A 19,501-nucleotide genomic window follows, 5' to 3' on the forward strand; every position below is an offset into this window, starting at 1 on the left:
ACATCATCGTCATCCGGTTGGCGCAGCGGCACTGGCATCCAGGACTCTCAGAATGCTCCCAGCAGAGGGAAAATGGCAGCCTAGGTCCTTCCAGCCCTCTCCGCCCTGTCAGTGACATCTCAGTGACAGGTCACCAGGAGGACTGGTTGAGGTTCTTCGGGCTTTTTTTTTTTTGAAGCCTGAATGAGGAACTCAGGGTGTTCAACTAAGCCCTACGCGGTCCCATCTAGCGGTAGCCCATCACACCATTTTAACCAACCAGTTGCCATTGAGTCAATTTCGATGCGTGGGGACGCCATGTGTGTCAGAGTAGAACTGTGCTCCATAGGGTTTTCAGTGACTGATTTTTTGGAAGTAGATCGCCATGCCTTTCTTTCAACGTACCTCTGGGTGCACTTGAACCTCCAGCCTTCTGATTAGTAGCAGAGCAATAACTTTTTCACCACCCAGGGACTCTATCCTAGAAAACTTGTGTTACTACAAAGGGTTCCACAGAGAAGCTCTGGGCTTTATCGATCACGTCAGATCATTCCTGGTTAGCTACAGTGCTGTAGGCGTTCACCCTAGTATTACATTCAGGGGATGAATCTTTAGATGTTATGCCAGGCTCCTGCAGTGCCATTAAGAGTGATTCAGAGTATCGGTGTAGATGCCGACCTACTAAAACACTCCTTATTTAAAGAATTGATACCTCTTTTACAGGTCACCCAGGATAGCTGATAAAATTAAGATATAGATATGTAAAGCTCCTGCCATACTCTCAACTATTATCTGTTTTCCACTGTTACCCACCACAATTTTGTAGATTTTAGAAATTTGGGTTTGCATCTGAGTTTATGAACATTTAAACTAACTGCTGAATCTCGAGTTCTGTTTGTTACTGTCTGAGAGGCTGCGACTATCTAAGAGCCATTCTTCAGTATGTTTAAAAGTAAGAAACACCATAGAATTCTTTGAACGCTGTCATTGGCCATGAATTTGATGTTTTAACAATGTTTTGGGAAAAGCTGAAGTGTTAAAGTATAAATACTATAGGTTTTGAATTTGTTTTTTGTTTTCACTTTTCTGTTTCTGCCTACTACACATTTCATAAATTATGTTTTTCCTTTTGATAATCTGGGTCAGATCACAGTCAATTTTTGTATCTAATTAAGGAAGTTGCTATAAATGTAGCTGTGTAACTGTCACCAACAGGATCACCACTCTCACATTTATGTCCTTTTAGCTCTAGTACACAGAGTCACTATGAGTCAGAACCAACTGAACGGCACCTAGCAACAACAACAGCTCTGTTACACTAAGATCTTCTTAATCCTTGTGTAAAACGTTAACACGTATATGCTCTTGTTATAGTATATAATTTTTAATGATGATCAAATTAATTTAAGAGAAAAACTGTAATTTTTCTGATTCAGAATGTATCCAGATTATATTTGTATTTAAGAAATGTTTAGTTTTGATACAACTCCAATTTTTAAATTAAAAAAAATTATTTTTTGAAATAAATTATCCTAGTAACCATTTTAGTCCAAATTTCAAGTTTAAAATAGTATTGCTGGCCCCTTGAACGTGATTTTATGATTTAGAAATATATGCTAAAAGTATCTCTTTCTAGCCATATATTTTGGTAAATACCTATTCATGATGTTTTAGCAACCTATCAATTACAGTTTCTGCTACTCTCAAGAGACAGCAAAGTAAATCTTGTAAATCTCACGGTGTCGAAAATTGCAGTTGGCCAAAAAAATGCTTCAGATAAACACCTCAAATTCCGCATTCACTGTTTTAAAGCTGATCTCACAGAACTCTCTCCTGAATTTTTAATAATTTTTTGACTAACATTGTACTCTTATTTCTAACAACTTCTTAAAGTCTTATGAGGGAAGAGAGTTCAGACGGGTGAAACATGTACAACAAGTATATTTTGCTCCTTCTGAATAAATACAAGTTTTAGTTTTACCTTGCCAAGGAAATCTTTTACTTGCACAGACAAATTTCTAGAAATTTAATTGGGTTAGCATGTCCATTTATTGATGTTTTAATAATGCCCTTAGTTGCATTTTGGGGCATAGCATTTAGTTAGTAACCTAGTATCTCTGAGTATGTGTTTTCTTGTTTGTGCTGGAGATTTACCAATATTGCAGTAAATGTCATTGCATAACTGCACTGTAAACTCCTTGAGGTTAAACACACCTTAAATTTGTTGGGATGCTCCTAGTTTTCATTTTCACCAGCCTTTTTTACAACCTTTTTCAAAATCCAGCTGATGATTCAGACCTCTGAGAATCTTGTGATTGACCTCATGCCATTGTAAATTCCTCTTGTGTTTCAACTCTGGCAACACCTCTGACTTCCCTATTCCTGAGTGATCATTCTGCTGTCTTGTAATGTTCCTAAATGTCTGCATATTGTGTATCACCAGTTAAGACTGTGAGTTCTTTGGAAACCAAGGATTTATTTCTGTAGTTTCATCCATCATACATCTCCCTAGGATACTCACATCATGTTTGTTCTCTAGGCGCCTCATGAATTTGGGAGCCAGGCTATATAGCTGCAGAGAAAATTTCAGATATGGTGGGGGGGACACTGAGGAGAGAAAGAGCAACATCTGTTCAGTGGTCTGCAGTTAACAGAATGTACCTTACCCCTTCCAATGCCCAGTTCTCATGCTTCTACTAGCACTAATGCAGTCTAGGTAGTATGTTTCTTGTACACGCCAGCAGCCACATATATGAATTTCTTCCCTCCTATAAATGCCTTCACACTGGTATGAAAAGGTGTTAAAATAATGGGCAAATGAAGACAGGACCCATGCACTGGTCACGTCTTTTATGGCACCTAGTGTAGCATTCAGTGGGTGTTCAATGAAGAATATTGACTGACTCATATGGAAGTATGGGGGTGGATAATCTGGAGAAGTGAAGAAAAAATGGGAAACGTTTATGGTATTGGGTTTTTTGAGCAGCAGAGCCATACTCTGAATTTTATTCGTCTTAAACTAATGTGAAAACAAATAGTCCACAGGTGATGTGAAATGAAAATAGAAGAAAATTGGGTTGGAGGTAGGTCAACATAGCCTGGGAGTTGAAGAATCATTTGAAAGTTTTCTGCCAACAATTCACAGGGAATAATCAACATGTGACATTAATTTTTAAAAACAACTAGATTATATTAATAAATACAGAAGATTTGATGATGACCTACTAACTATAGGATTTAGGGTGCTATTTAAAAAAAAAAAAAAACCCTTATTAAAAAAATTTCACTTATATGATATTAGGAAATTTAAGTTACTGAACTTTTTTTTATTACTTATTTTCCATAGCACTGGTGGTGCAGTGGTTAAGAGCTACTACGAGCTACAGCAGCTTGCCAAAAAGGTAGCCATCCATGTAGTGGTGGAAATTTTTAAAGGTGGCGTTTGTTTTCCATGAGCAGTGAGCATTGACAGAGTTATTCTAAAGTCGACTTGGTATAGTTCAAATTCATGAGCCACTCCTTGAAAACCCCAGGCAGTTCTATTGTGTCCTGTAGGGTCACTATGAGTTGGAATTGACTCAATGGCAACGGGTTTTTTTTTTAATAAAAAGACATTTCACTTATATGATATTGGGAAATTTAAGTTATTGACCTTCTTTTATTATTTTCCATAGCTCTGCAAGTGAATCTGGCTCTCAAAGCATCTGTGACCCACTCGTAACTCCAACAGCCCTGGCTGCCTGTACTAGAGTCGACTCCTGTTTTACTCCATGGTTTGTTCCATCTCTTGGCATTTCCTTCCAATTTGCTCACCTGGAGTTCCGTCTTTGTCATCACCTTGATCAACTAGGCACAGGTACTCTTTAGCATCAAAATAATATCCTCTTAATATTTGCTGTTTTGTCTTGAGTGTTTTCATCAATTTTTGCCCAGATAATTCATGTTCAGGAATTATAACAGCTTGGAAGAGCTTTCATTCTGTATATTATAGGATTAACGATGTTTCAAAGTGCTATGATTGTTAATCCCCTCTTTCACCCAAAGCTCTTTCCCCACTGACCGCTATCCACATAGTGGTGGAAATTTTTAAAGGTGGCATTTATTTTCCATGAACAGTGAGCATTGACAGAGTTGTTCTGAAGTCAGCTTGGCACAGGAAATGTACCCTCAGTTTTGAACCAGCTTATGAACCTATTATGTAAGTCACTGGTGGTATTGAGCTGACATGTTAGAAATGTACTAAGTCTTTGCAGCCTCCTAATGAGAATTTTCAAGGAAATTTTTTAAAAATTACAGATCTTACATTATTCCAACTATGATCTTTTTGAAAGAAATACACCTGTTTTTGTTCAATTTCCTGAGCCATTACAGTAATGATAAATATATTCCAAAAGTACCTGATATTCCCTGATTTAAAAAGCATGTATAACTTCTGTAAAAGATGGGCAAATTCCCAAATAATTTAAAGAACTAGCAGTTTTACAAATTTGAGAGGAAGATTAAATTTTCCCATACACCAGAAGTAACCTTTTATAAATTTTGCTAATGTTAATTGAATAATTTTTGCTAAAACATTGTATTCTGTACCAAATCTTTTGGAGTTAATACTTTTGATTCCAAGTATTAGATTCTCGGCCTACACGTAATGGAAAAAGGAAAAATATCAGATTAAAACCAAACACAGCTGCTGTTAAGCATCTTGCCTTTTCAGCAAAAATGGAGTTTAACCTTCTTTTTTCTAACTCTTTGAGACATGTTTTTGTTTTTGAGATTTGGTTGGTAGATACAGAGCAGAGCTATAAATTGTTCTGAGATATTTACCTTCTCTTCATGTTATTTGTCATCTTCTATGACAAAATTTTTGTCTGTAAGTGTGAATATAACTGTTGGACAACATATATTGAGCAAAACAGTTTTGTTTGCAAATATCAAATGGTAATTTAAAGATTGTAATGTCTTCAAGAGGATGTTTAAACTTATTAAACACTAAATGCTGGATTCAGTAACAAAAAAAGTGAATAATTTGAATGTCACCTCACTCTTTTTTGTCCATTAAGTATAAAAAAAAAGCTCATCTTAATTGCCGTTTCTTTTTTTTTTGTTTTCTCAATAGCTCCACCACAATACCTACAGCCTTTCATTTCCGATAAAAATGTGCCATCAGAACTAGAATACATGATTATTTCCTTCAGAGAACCACACATGTACCTTCGACAGTGGACTGATAGTTCTATCTGTCAGGAGATCCAGTTCTCAGCCCAAGCAGACTGTAAACTCCTAGAGTGCAGAAATGTTACAATGCAAAGTGTGGTGAAACCCTTCAGCATCTTTGGACAAATTTCCATTTCCAGTGATGCAATAGAAAAGCTACTTGACTGCACCATGGTAGTTGACTCTATATTTGTTAACTTTGGACAACATGTAGTTCATTCTCTAAGCACTGCGATACAAGCTTGGCAACAGGTGAGTGCATTCCAGAACAGTTTGCAGTTTGGCCATGTATGATCTTTTATTAGGTACCATATGTTATCACTTCTAATAATAAGTTAACTGCAAACCAAAATGTAAGAGAATGAAGGATTTGATGGGCACCATAATATTTGGACCCTTCTCTGTTTTGGCAAAGGGACTCATGTTATTTTTTTAAAACTTTGGAGATTGTGGGTTCTCTACACGTGCATAGGAGATCATGCCCACATTTTCGTGACTAATGTACCACATCTGTGTGGAAAGTAACACATTCCCAGAAATTTTTTCCAAGTATTGTGGCTTTAGCTTGTCAAAGCTTCAACTTAGCGATGTATTAAATTGTCTAAGTGTCCACTGCAGAAATGAAGAACCTGTATGAGTCTTTCTGATATGAGCATTCCATCTTTTCAAACATAACAACAAAAAAACATAAAATATGTGAGTATAACACAGTCTTAGTCTTTCCTTCTATTATCATTATGCCTTTTTGATTCACTAAAAGGCTTTGGATAACAGAATTTTTGGATCATATAAATTTTACTTTAATAATTTTTCACTTCTCATCTCTTATCAGAAATTAGCTGTACCGAAAAGACCCAACCCATTGCCATCGAGTCGATTCCGACTCATAGTGACCCAACAGGGGGATGAAATATAAGTCTATGCTGAATGCCATGTTTGAAATGGGGAGCCTGCCTGCTTCCACCAGCATGAAAACAATTTTGCAGAATGTTTGGACAATATTATGTTCAGCAATTTAAGAACAAATCACTTCTGCTTCCATTACTGATTTTCAGTATAATAATGTATTTCCATTAAGTTTGTATTGTTATTTAAGTGGAGACATTTCTCCACATTTACATGCTACGTGCACTTGTGTGGAGCTGGCTTCCCAAGAGAAATGGTCCTTCATCCCACACTGATCTCCCGCGGGATGAGGGGTGTGCAGGAGCTTTAATTCCCTAACTTAAGAATTTTTAGAGGAGTAAACTGTTTTCTTTATATGCATGAAGACCTTTACAAGACTAAGGAATTAATTACCTAACATGGCAGTGCAATAGCAAAGGGAAAGAAGATAACACATCTGTTTTGTATTTTAAAATTCTTTTTTAAGGGCATTCCATGGTTTTCTTGTTGCAAAGGACATGCGTAAAATAAGAGCTAGTGTGATCTAAATCTTTGCAGCTGGTTCAAATAGCGATGTGAAAAAACCCTCCATGGCTCCAGTTTCTGTTTTTTGTCATATTTTGAACAATTGACTTAATAAAAAGCAAGTCCAGAAAATATAAAAGAGTCATTGATAGAGCATTTAAACCCTGTACGTTTTTGCCTTGGTATCAGAACCATTATAAGAGGACTCATGTGTAGCAACTACTGCAAAATGGCCTTCAGAAATATCAGTTTTCTCCCAGGGCAAAAATATTCTCTTAGACACAGCTATACATATAAATAAAATATGGTACATAAATATTTAAATGTTTTAAACCACATCAGAGTGTGAATGACTGACTGGCTAACACAATGCCTTGAAGGAATATTCTGAGTTTTTTTAAAAATGGAATTGTATATTTGATTAAGTAGAGCCATATGTCACATAGCATATTGCTGACAGGTACATTCTATGAATAGTTGGTTCTGATTTATACAGGGATTTGGCAATGTTAACATGAGCCTCAAGAGGATATACTTCTGTAATTGTTGCTGTAATTTTCTTGTTTCCTCCCATGTCAAGGGTACTTGCCACCAAGTTTTAATGTGGTAGGCATCTAACCCTATGTATTCTAAAGTAAATACAAAAATGCACTACTTTCAAATTATAGGACATTTGACATTGAAATGGGCTTATAAAGCATTATTAAATTCATTGTTTCTAAGATATTCTGAATGTGGTTTATCCCTTTTAGAGGGGAAGTTTAGTTTCCCAAGCTTGGATTTTATTGTGTGTGCAGTGCTCATATACAGTGTAATTGTTGCCAATGAAAGAGGTGAATTTAATAAGTAGGAAAAGTTGTTTAAGTTCTCCAAATAGTTTGTATCAGATTCATATCTGAAACAAGTCTTTTTACCCGGTATGGATGGACCAGACAGTTGAAGCATGGAACAATTTGGCCTTCCACCTTTAGGTCATGAGTTCAAGATTAACAGAAGCCTTCATTGGTGTCTGATTTCTCTAGCCATAGATTTTTTTCCCTCTTTTTTAAATGACAAATGTTTTGTGAAACCAGATTAAGGACCCAAAATGCCACTTGCAATTTGCTTTATATTTCTATGTCACATTCCCAGATTTGAACAAAATAGCACTTAAAGGAGATCATTTTTGATCGAGGTTACGCTCATGTGTCCTATCTTACACCAAAACAATATCCTTGTTTAATTGCAAATAACCATAGGGTCACTCTGACTTGGAATCGACTTGATGGTACTGTGTTTGGTTTTGGTACAATACTACACCACATATCTTAGATATAGATAAGCCATCTTTTAATTACAAATCTGACTGAGCATTCTGAGGTTCAGCCTATATGATGTCATATAAAATGCATATGAACTTTTTATAATATTCTAGAATTTAAAACATTCCAAGAAATGTTTAAGCTTACTGCAGTGATAATGAACTCCACAGATGAAGGAGCAATAAAGAAACAGTTCCCTGAGGACTTTGAGTATTCTTTAGAAAAATGTAAACAACCTCTTGTGTTCTTTAATTTACGTTTTTTCCTAAAGCCCTCATCATTAATTAAAGGTCAGTTTTTAGAGATGAGAAAAGTAATAGGATTTTTTTTTTCTTCTCAAGCCCCATCTGGTGACTTAACCTCTGTGTTACCAGCAGACTGATCCCAATTCATTATGAAAACTGAATTTCAATTTCAGGACACCTAACTAAGTGGAAGTTTGTAATCATATCCTTTAGTTCATGTTTGTACTCTTGGAAGTAAAGGAGAGAAAACTGTTTACAAGGAGAGCTGTGTACGTTCATTATATAAGGCTAAATGGAAAAATCCCATCATACAAAACTAATTAAACACTATGATTCCAGTTTGATTAAAGGTTTATAAATAAATATATAAAATACAATTGGGTAGCATAAAGTGGGAACAGGCAGGAAACTCAGAAGGGAAAAAAACGACTGGAAGAAAATTCACCAAAATGCTAATAGCCATTATCTCTGAGTAGTAAAATTAGAGGTATTTTTTTTAAAGCTTTCTGTTTTTTCTAATTTTCTACATAAATGTATATATTGCATTCATAGTTTTAAAAATTTACTCAACAATAAGATGTGCCAGGATCATGTAGGCATTGCAGATAAAAGTTGTGAGGACAGATAAAACATAGTTCCTGTCCTTATGTAGCACAGAGTCTAAAGACCCATAATCATACAAATTAATTAGTTACAGTAAAGAAAAATGCTCTGAAGGTGAAATATAGAGTATTATGTGAGCATAAAATAGGAGCAGCTAATCTGATCTGGGGGGGATCTCAGAAGTGAAGAACCTAGAAGCTGAGTAGAAAGGAGTTGGTCAAGCAAAGAGGTGGAGGAAGAGATGTCCACACAGAGGAAAAGCACTGAGGCAGGAGGAGTTTGACATGTTGGATGAATTGAAAAGAGGCCAGTGTCGTGTTGCGGTTACAGAAAAAGGCTAGTACAGCTTGGAACTAATGAGCAAATGAAGAGTGATTCAAGATGCAGCTGGCACTGTGGGCAGAAGCCAGGTCAGGCAGGACATCTAAAACCCCATGGTAGTAAGCTTTAAAATTATTTAAAATATTATAAAATTATTAAAAATGATTAAAAGTCACAGAAGAGTTTTTTGGTAGACAGTAGATAATTGTCAGTTATAACTGCTTTGGAGTCCCTGGGTGGTGCGAACAGTTCATGTGCTTGGCTGTTAACCAAAAGGTTGGAGGTTCAAATCCACCCAGAGGTGCCTCAGAAGAAAGGCCTCCTGGAGATCTGAAAAATCAGCCACTGAAAACCCTATGGAGCAGAGTTCTACTCTGACACACATGGGGTCGCCATGAGTTGCAATCAACTCAATGGCAACTGGTTTGGTTTTGGCTGCAATTGCTTTGGTCTAACTTAACCGGAGTCTTTTGGTGAGTGATCTGGCTGACAGGCAGCATTCAGCTCTGTGAGATTAGAAAGGTTCAGTGAGAATAGATGGTTATAAAGAGATGGCTTAGAAGTCCTCAAGGGCCCCTGGAGGAATGAGGTGTATTAGGACCTCTTCACTGCAGCCATGAGCAATACGTACGTACTGTCTCTTGGGTGCCTTCTGAATGACTAGGGGTGGATTCTGTTTCCCAAGATAATTCTGTTCCAGATTCAGTTCTAGGCCTTGTCTTGTCCAGACTGGATTCCAGGTACATTTACTCATGGACTTCCTTGGCATCAGTCCTCATAATCACTAAATCACTATACTCCTAAATAATAAAACAGCAAATGATGGTGTATGATGTTTTGACAGTATGTAGGTCCACACCTAGGAAATAGAGAACAACTGAACATCTATCAGTTGTACGTTATCTCCCATTGTCTGCAAATTGATCAACTAATTAGGATTTTTTTTCTTGTGTTCTAAAGTCAATCATTTATTTTTTAGTCATTAGAAGCATGTTTATTGTTTTTTTAAGCCATAACCTAATCAGAGTGATAAAAGTAAGCACACATATCCTGTCAGTACTTTGATAAAACAACAACCAATGGCGGTACCATTGAGTTGAGAAAGGCATTATCAACACAGGTAGGTTTTACTAATTCACTGATCGTTAGCTGATTAATGAAGGACATTAGCTGCTTGATGACTATTAGCTGAAACAGATACTGAAAACTGTTTTCAACTAACATTATTTCTCTTGAAAAATGCAACTTGGTTGGCTTACGCTGACTCTAGAGTTGATCTGTTTTACGTATTCAGCCTCTTAACAATAGAGGGAAAGTCATGGCTTATTTACATACCTCTCTGAAGAGATTTACACACACACACACAGACACAGACACACAGACACACACAGACACACAGACACACACAGACACACACAGACACACAGACACACACACACACACAGACACACACACACACACACACACACACCCCTTAAGGGATCTGGGGATGTATTACCTAAATGATCCTTACTTTCTGTATGGTACAAGCTGTGGCTTTGGTAATTGGTCTTGATTGTTGAGTTTAGAAGGCCAGGAACATGGTAATTCTAGCCTCCAGTACTCTGCTCAAAAACGTGCACTCTACCCAGTATAGCATTTTTTTGTAGCATGTTAATTCATTTTAAGAAATGTTAAAAGTTTAAGGGATCTCATTGTTCTTTTACTTTTCTGTATACATGATTTTTTTTTTGTATATGATTTATTTTGTATGAGTATAAATCAAAACACGTTCTTGGAACGTTTAAGATCTCTTTAAGGTGTTTTTTGTGCTTATCCTGGAAGTATAGAATGCTTTGTATACCAGAGCTAATGACAACAGATCTTTCGGTGTTTCTGTGTTGTAACAATCGCCACTGGGCAGACAGCTGCCAAACATCTTGCAATTAATCTGATGCATGCTGGCTTTCCTATTCTTTTTCTTTCAGAACAAATGCCCTGAGGTAGAAGAGTTGGTCTTCAGCCATTTTGTGATCTGTAATGACACACAGGAGACACTGCGGTTTGGCCAGGTGGATACTGACGAAAATATTCTGCTGGCAAGTCTCCATAGTCACCAGTACAGCTGGCGTTCTCACAAATCCCCACAGGTATTTGAGAAACAGCCTTACAAGCGCAGCATTTGTTAAGGTTGGGGGTTCATTTATTCTGCACTTGTGTGCTTGTGTCCAGTTATTTTCTTTTTTAAGTCTCCCAAGGAACCACACAGCATAGTTGCATCTGACGGAAGCTCAGAAAAGTTTAGAGACTAGGAGCACTGTGTACCCATGCTTCTCTTGGAAAGAAACATTTTCCTGTTTAGCAATCATGGGTGCTTTCTGGGTCATGTGTGGTGGTGAGTAAGAGATTACACTCTGGAGCCAAAGTACGTAGGTCTGTACTTCAGGTTTCTTATATGTAAAATGGGAATAATGATGGTACCTATTTCACAGGATTGTGAGGACTAAAAGAGTTAATAGATATAAGGCAGTGCTTGATACACTGTCAGCATTAAGTGTTGGGTATTATTATTCATTCATTTATTCAGATTTTTATTGCGTACATGCTCTGCGCCAGGCACATGCTAGGTTGTGGGATTCAAAGACAGGTAAGTCACAGTCCTTGCCCTGCAGGAGCTCACAATCTATGACCAAGTGAGCACAATAGCAAAATAAGCCCAAGAGAGCACTGAGAAAAGACCTACCAAAGGATGTCTGTTTTGCAAGTAGTATAATTCCATTTTCCTGTCACTTTAGATGGGAATAATTAGAGGGATGTGCCCTGCAGGGATAATATGAGAATGAATTAAATACAAAGATATGGTCTTAAATGAGTAGAAGAAATCCTAGGAAGTAGTCTCAAGAATAATGTACTTCTAAAACTCTGGATAATAAGGAAACTACTGTCTGCTTGTGATTAAAAGAAAGTCATTAGATTAGAGAACAAGTTTTCCCATCTGGTCTATAGACCAGCTTCAGAATATGTTGTGCCCTCAGGCTCCACCTTGCTTTTTTTTCCGGTAGCTAAATTCTGATTTCTTACTTGCTTTTTCATCAGATTGCCACGCTATTGGTATAAATTTTGGAAAAGCAATTGCAGTGCAATACTTAAATATATTTATTTAACTGAAATTAATCTGACATGACAGTTAAACTGCATAAATCCTTTTTAATAAAAGTTTGCACAAAGATTTCTCACATAACGTGATATTATGCTCAGATTTTTAGGGCAAATCTGAGTGTTTCTAACTTTCCTCTTGAGAAATTTCCGTGTTAGAGAGTTTTCAAGTTGTTTGCCCCTTGCAACACAGTTAAAGACCATTTTTGTTGTTTTTCTTAAATTCAGTTTTTTTGTGTTATTTTTCTTATTGACTAGAAAGTGAGAACATAACAGATACATAGACCACCACCTCCCACCAAAAAAAAAAAAAAAACACAAACTCTCTAATCCCAACTACCCAGAGATAACTCATGTTTACACTTGGTATATAGCCTTTTAGACCTTCTAAGAATTTCCATGGTAATTGCATTCCTAGCAGTGACATATTAGTGGCAGGACAAAAGCCTCTGAAAGGCGGGAATAATGGGTAATTGTATACCGTACTCTGTAGTCACTTCACCCATTCACACACAGCAAGCTGCAGGCCCTAGCCAATAGGAAAAAAAAAAAAAAAACATTGTACTCAAGTCGATTCTGACCCATAGTGACCCTATAGGACAGAGTAGAACTGCCCCATAGTTTCCACGGAGCACCTGGTGGTTTCAGACTGCCAACCTTTTGGTTAGCAGCCATAGCTCTTAACCACTACGCCCGCCACCAGGGTTTCCAGAAAACAAAGTGGTGGAAGCTTAATCCCCTCATAGTCATTTTCAGATGCATAGACTAACATGACCCTCAAGATTCCTCAGGTACTAGAGCCAGGATGGGAAGAGGACCAGAATAATAGCTGACTCAGAAGTGTGGGGGAACAATAGTCTTCATCCTGTGGACATAGCAGTCTCTAGGTGAGGAGGAGATCAGCAGGAGAGAAAAATGGACTACTGCCACCACCACACGCTTCACATTTATACTCTTGCACTTTTTGAAGCCTTTTTGTATTTGTTGCTCATTTATTTCCATGACAATCCTGTGTGGTTTGTATTATTTGTTATGTGTAAGTATAGATCAGGAGACAAGTGGAGATGCTAAGTTACACAGTGGTAGAGTTGGGACTACATCTCATATCTTTTGATTCTCCATATAGTAGTATTTCTATAGCATTGTCTCACTCTGCTGGAGGTTTTGGTGGCATGATTTTTCTACTGGGATAGCCAAGCTTTGAGGTTTTAAGGGAAGGGCTGAGAAATCACTGGTACAGTGTGCCACATCTAAAGCTAGGCTAATATGGGATTCTTAGTCCAAGTATGAACCCTGGCAAAGCCTCATCTATATTACCAAAAACAGTAAGAACTGTTCAATGACAAACCAAAAACCTCAGACAGGTATCTGTTAAACTTTTTTTTTTTTTTTTTTAATTTGTAACTGTATCCTCTGAATGCAAATTTGAAGATGAGCTGCAGTCATTATAATCTTCTTTAGGCTGAATATTAGATCAAATTTGTAAAGAACAGTGTCTCTACTACATCTACGTATGCAGGAGTAAGTGCGTTTTAAGACCCGCCGACGCCAGAGGTTTTAATGGTCCCAGAGGGTCTTCACGGAATTCCTTACATCCGCAGTTGCGAATTCTGCTGTGTCCTAATGAGAGGTTACATCTGAGGATCAGAAACACTAGCCACTTAGCTTCAAACTGCACCTGGACGTAGTCATAGACACACAACTGAGCAAAATGTTCCTCTCTCTAGACTCCAGGTCATATCCTGCATTGCCTAGCAGGCTTGGGTTTAGGAACATTTGTGTCTGCATGTTTATGCCACTTTGGGTGTTAGTCAATTCATAGTCTCAGGGAGAATTTCTAAAGTTCATAGAACTTAACTCCACTAAACAATGTAGCTTATATTGCAGAGATCAAGAAAGTAACAATGACACCTGGAAAGGTTTCAAAGAGGTCAAGATATTTTAGAACCACACAGGAGGTTGCTAACAACAATAAGTCCCAATGGGATGGGAAGAAACATGGACACAACCAATTCCAGAAATCCAAAGCTGAAAAACCTTTTAGAATTGAAAAGTCATCTCCTTATAGTTTCTAACACATGCTCTGAGGCAGAATCACTTGAAATGCTGGATATCCCACAATAATTTCTTGCCTAAACAAACAAAGGAAGAGCAAAACTATTTCCTAGGGAATCATTGAACATATTCAGCTGCAGAGAGTCATATCTGCCACCACAAAGGGCCCTTAAATATCCCAGTTCATTAGACTGCAGATCAGGTTGGATGAGAACAATAGCCAGTAAGAGATTGGTCTTCAAAGAAGTGCTTCACATTATGCATAGTTAAATCTAGGGACTGGAAGTGTGAGTCCATGAAATCTTTCTTCAGAATGTGAGCAGCATGCTTTGTTTAATTTACTCAACCGAGATACAGTGACCCCTCTGTCAACTAGCAGGGTTCGTGTATAGACTGTTCAAGTTAACTTTCCTTTCTGGTTAATAGAGAGTAGTGTTGCTTAATTAAACTGGAATAGGAATGCCTCTACCTTGTGTATAAAGATTTACCCTTACCTTTACCCTTGAACATGTACAATTTTAGATTATGCATGTTTTTTCAGAATTGCAGAATTTCTCCAACTACCACTGACTTAATTTTAGTAGCCAAATGATTAAGTAGGGTAGAAATAGGCTCTTGACAGAATTATAGAAAATAATAAAATACTTCTCCAAAATGGATGTAACAGAAAATATCATAAGCTAATGAAAAATGGAAACTTTTGAAATGCAGAATGTAACAAAGTAAGAATTATTTCTGAAGAGCAGCAGAGTATCTTGGAAAACAATCATTAAATCAGATTTAGTGATGAAAATATAAATCTTAAATTGCTTTAAGGCAAGGGTCGGCAAACTATTTCTATTAAGGGCCAGATAATAAATATTTTACGGTTTCAGAACCTTACAGTCTCTGTCACAGCTACTCAGTGCTACCATATAGCACAAAAGCAGCTATAGGCAATATGTAAATGAATGATCGTAGCTGTGTTCCAATAAAACTTTATTTATGGACAATAAAAATGTGAGTTTCTAATAATTTTCACATGTCACAAAATATTCTTCTTTTAATTTTTTTCAATCATTTAAAAGTATAAAAAAGCGTTCTTAGCTCATCAAAAAAAAAAAAAAAAAGGCTGTGCAAAAATAAGCAGCATGCTGAATTTAGCCCGTGGGCCCTAGTTTATTAAACCTTGCTATAAGGTCTATCAGTTGGAAATGTTTACTTTATTTTTTTTTTTAAATCAAGAAAGATTTGATTTTAAATTGTTTTCTCTCTGACCTAAATGTTATCTCCTATCACTTGAAAGCTTGGTAAACCATATAAGAAATTATTGAGAAGCGACAGATAATAGGTTAAATTTAACTCGTACGATCACCTGTATTCACCAAATAGGAGTAAAATATTTTTATTGTACTTGTTCTTGGCCTAATCAGTGTATAGACAGAAAGTTTACCAGTTTATTTTTTGGATGTAAAAATATTTTAGAGTGAGATCTGATCATTTTCCCTCTTGTCTAAAGGGAAAGCAACAGGTTTTGAGTATCTGCCCATCTTATAGTTGCCAATTGCTTTAAGTAGACTGTACTTCTTATTCAGTTACCACTCTTTCCAGATCGATTTATATAATGCATGTGTACACATATATCTAGAGAAAGAGCTGATTCCTTGGTACCACAGTCACAATTTAAAAATTTTAAAGCCAACTTAGGGAGGCAAGGAGCCCTGGTGGCACAGTGGTTAAGAGTTTGGCTGCTAACCAAAAGGTCGGCAGTTCGAACCTACCAGCTGTTCCTTGGAAATCCTATGGAGCAGTTCTACTCTGTCCCCTAGGGTCGCTATGAGATGCAATCAACTCAACAGCAACAGGTTTGGTTGGTTTTTTAGGAGGCAAGGAAGTATTCTGTGTTGGCCAGACTGTTCAAGCTGATAAATTGTTCCAGTGTTCTTCTGTGCTACTCCATGGCACATTGCATGCAAGTTAAAGGTTGTTTAGAGCGGGCAAGTGAATAGACAGTCTTACACACTGAAGGTGCAAATGGAATTGGTACTACCTTTCTAGGAAGCAATTTGGTAAGAAGTATCAAAACTATTCAAGTGATCATAGCCTTTAATCCAGTAAATCTCCTACTAGTAATCTACCCTCAGGAAATAATCCAAATTAAAACAAAGATTTATACACAAAAATGTTCATCAGAATTTTATTAGTAATAACAAAAAAAATTTTTTTACTTTAAGGAAATAAAAAAAAATTTTAGCTAACCAAAATCTGGTATAAGATGAGCTATAATGGAACCTTTAAAATTTTGCCTAGAAAGAGGAAGTGCTACCATATATAAGTTAGAAAAGCAGAATATAAAATTCTGTATGTATAATATCATTTTAACAACATAACAGCAAATGTATAGAAAAATAGACTGGAAGAAGGTATGTCCAAATGTTAGCAGTGGTTGCCTCTGAGTGGTGGGGTAAGGTGATATTTTTCTACTTTTTTACATTTTTAAATACTTTCTAGCTTTTTTAATAAGGGACATGGATTACTAAAGTGGAAAGAAGTAAAAAAAAAAAAAAACCAAAATTCATTTTTTTTAATCCAAGTTAAAAGGAATTCCAAATGCTAACTGAAACTGTAATGATATATCAAGAATGGTTATCTTTATTACTTCTCACATTGCAATATGCTTTTCTCAGTTATTCTCTTAGTTGGTGTTTTGCCCCCTCCCCACATCTATCTTGCAGACTATAGCTAGAGCACTTTTCCGAAATCATTCTTGGATCACTATACTTACTGTCTAACAGCCTTCAAAGCCTCCCCGTCACTAAATAATATCCAAATTCTCTGGCCTCCAAGGCCTGACTCAGTCTACTCACAAACCCTCCATTATTTAGTTTAATAAAGCCCTGCCATTATATCTCTTTAGCTTACTTACTTATTCTCCCTTCCTTCCATTTATTTTTAATCAATAAATGTTGCTTACTGTATTCTGTTATGAGTGCTCAAATATGTACAGAGTTCTAAGGAATTTATTGTCTAATGAGGAATCAAAAGAAATTAAATTATTATAGACATGACCAGTATCTATCAGGATATTATTGCAGTAGTTCAAGACAGGGAGAAATGATGGGTGATTTAATTAAAACACTAGCCATAGGGAAGAAAAGCAAGAGAATCAGGAAGTAAAATCAAGAGCATCTGGATATGGACAAGGTCTTAATGGGAACTCAAAGGAAATATTTCCAAGTCTGACATGAGGATGGGAATCTGGCAAGGCTTCCTGGCAGAATGAGTATTTCTTTTGAATTTTAACATGTAAATAAGAGTTAGGCCAATAAAGTGAGGGACGATGTTCTAGGTAAAGAGATTAACATGTGTGAAAGCCACAGAGGCATGAAACAATGTGGCATGTTGGGGAAGTTGACTAATTTGGCTGCAGTGTAAAGTACGTGTGTGGACATGTAACAGAGAAAGGTAGGTGAAGGCCAGGAGAGCCCTTGTATGCTGTGCTCAGCACTTTTAATGCTGTCTTGAGGCAGTGGTAGCACAAAGGATAACCTGTGTACCTGGAGAGATCAAATGTGGCTTTCCATAGGGTCTGGTTTTGAAGGATGAGTAGAAGTTGGCTTAGTGGACAATAACGGAGGTACACACCAGGCAGAAGCAGGGAGATATATATATATAAAACATGATATATATATCATGTTAAAGGGAGTTCAGGTTTTGTTTGGTATAACTGAAGAAATGTGGAACCAGTGGTGTGCTGGTAAACTGGTACTTAGGGTGGTTGTTGGAGGGGGATGCCCTATTTTCATGGTGTAAATACTCTCATGATAGCAGATTTCGAGCTACCAGTAGTTTAACAACCAGATTGCAAATTTCTGAATATTTAACTGTCTATCTTCACAAACCAGTATGAATTGGCTCCAGCCCACCACTCATTGTTTAGAAAGGTTATGCCTTGGTCGGGAATTTCAGGCGTGGCCTGACTAGGTGGTTCTAGCTCAGAGTCTCTGATGAAGTTGTAGTCTAGACATCACTGGAGCTGCAGTCATCTGAAGGCTTAACTGGTATGGAAGATCCTCTTCCAAAATCTCTCACTCACATCGCTGTTGGCAGGAGGCCTTAGATCCACCCTACGAGAATCTCTCCATATAATAGCTTGAGTATTCTCATGTCATAGTAGTTGGCTTCTCCCAGGGCAAGTGATCCAGTGTCTCTGTGACCTAGCTTCAGGAGTCATTCATTGTCATATTTGCAATATCCTAATGGTTACACTGATCAGCCCTGGTGGTGCAGTAGTTAAGAGCTATGGCTGCTAACCAAAAGATTAGCAGTTCAAATCCACCACCTACTTCGTAGAAACCCTTTGGGGCAGTTCTACTCTGTCCTGTAAGGTCACGATGAGTCAGAATTGACTCGACGACAGTAGGTTTTGGTTTAAGGATCATCAAGGCTGTCTTGGAGGTGAGCTCCCATAAGGACCAATAATAGAATCTAGGGGTTGACTGAGGAGTGGGATCCAGTGAAGGAAATTAAAAGTTATGAGGAAAATCAAGTCATAAAGGAAAACCAACCAGGTCATAATGGTGTCCTAAAAGCAAAGAGAAAATCTAGAGGGATAGAATTATCAGTGTTGCTAGATGCAACAAGGAGTTGAAGTGAGACGAGCTGAAAAAAAGTCCACTGGATTTGGCAACTGGGAAGGTCATTGATGGTCAAGGAAAACACTTGTAGTGGAAAGAGAGAGATTGAAGCCAGATTGCTGTGGGTTGAGAAATGAATGGGAGGTGAGGAAGTAGGATGGGCATGATTTTTTTTTTTTTTTTAATCTTGATTGGTTGTTAACTAGAGAAAGCTGCATGGTTAAGAGCGGCTTTAAGATGGAAGAAACTTAGGCATGTGTTCATACAGGAGAATAAATCGCAGAGAGGTTGACAATGCCAGAGACAGAAAGAACTGATTAATAGCATAAGATCTTAGAAGAGGAGAAGAGGAAGAAACCCAGATCACAGGAGGAGGGACTGACCTCCGTTGGGAAGAGGCTTAGATTAGATATCTATTGCTGTTTAACAAACCACTGCAAAACATAGTGGCTTTAAAAAGAATTTTTTTTTAATTCATTAGCTCCTGATTTTGGTGGTGAGAAATCTAGGTTCATCTGCTGGTCTCACTCAAGCTGCAGTCACTTGGCAGGCCAGCTGGAGCTGGGTGGGCTAGGATGGCCTCGTTTACATATTTGGTAGTTGGCAGGCTGTTGGCCTGGATGCC

General features: G+C 37.3%; 1 protein-coding gene across 11 annotated transcripts in view; it reads left to right on the forward strand.

Moving 5' to 3' along the window:
* Window positions 1-19,501, forward strand: part of VPS13B (vacuolar protein sorting 13 homolog B) — a 916,907-nt gene that overhangs the window by 811,388 nt on the left and 86,018 nt on the right. For all 11 annotated transcript variants that reach the window (XM_064267936.1, XM_064267938.1, XM_064267934.1 and 8 more), the window contains 3 exons: window positions 3,654-3,835; window positions 5,093-5,442; window positions 11,038-11,199. In XM_064267936.1, coding sequence (XP_064124006.1) covers window positions 3,654-3,835; window positions 5,093-5,442; window positions 11,038-11,199 — 694 coding nt within the window. The remainder of the gene's footprint in view (window positions 1-3,653; window positions 3,836-5,092; window positions 5,443-11,037; window positions 11,200-19,501) is intronic.

Source organism: Loxodonta africana, chromosome 14, assembly GCF_030014295.1.
Source record: "Loxodonta africana isolate mLoxAfr1 chromosome 14, mLoxAfr1.hap2, whole genome shotgun sequence".
Classification (NCBI taxonomy): domain Eukaryota; kingdom Metazoa; phylum Chordata; class Mammalia; order Proboscidea; family Elephantidae; genus Loxodonta; species Loxodonta africana.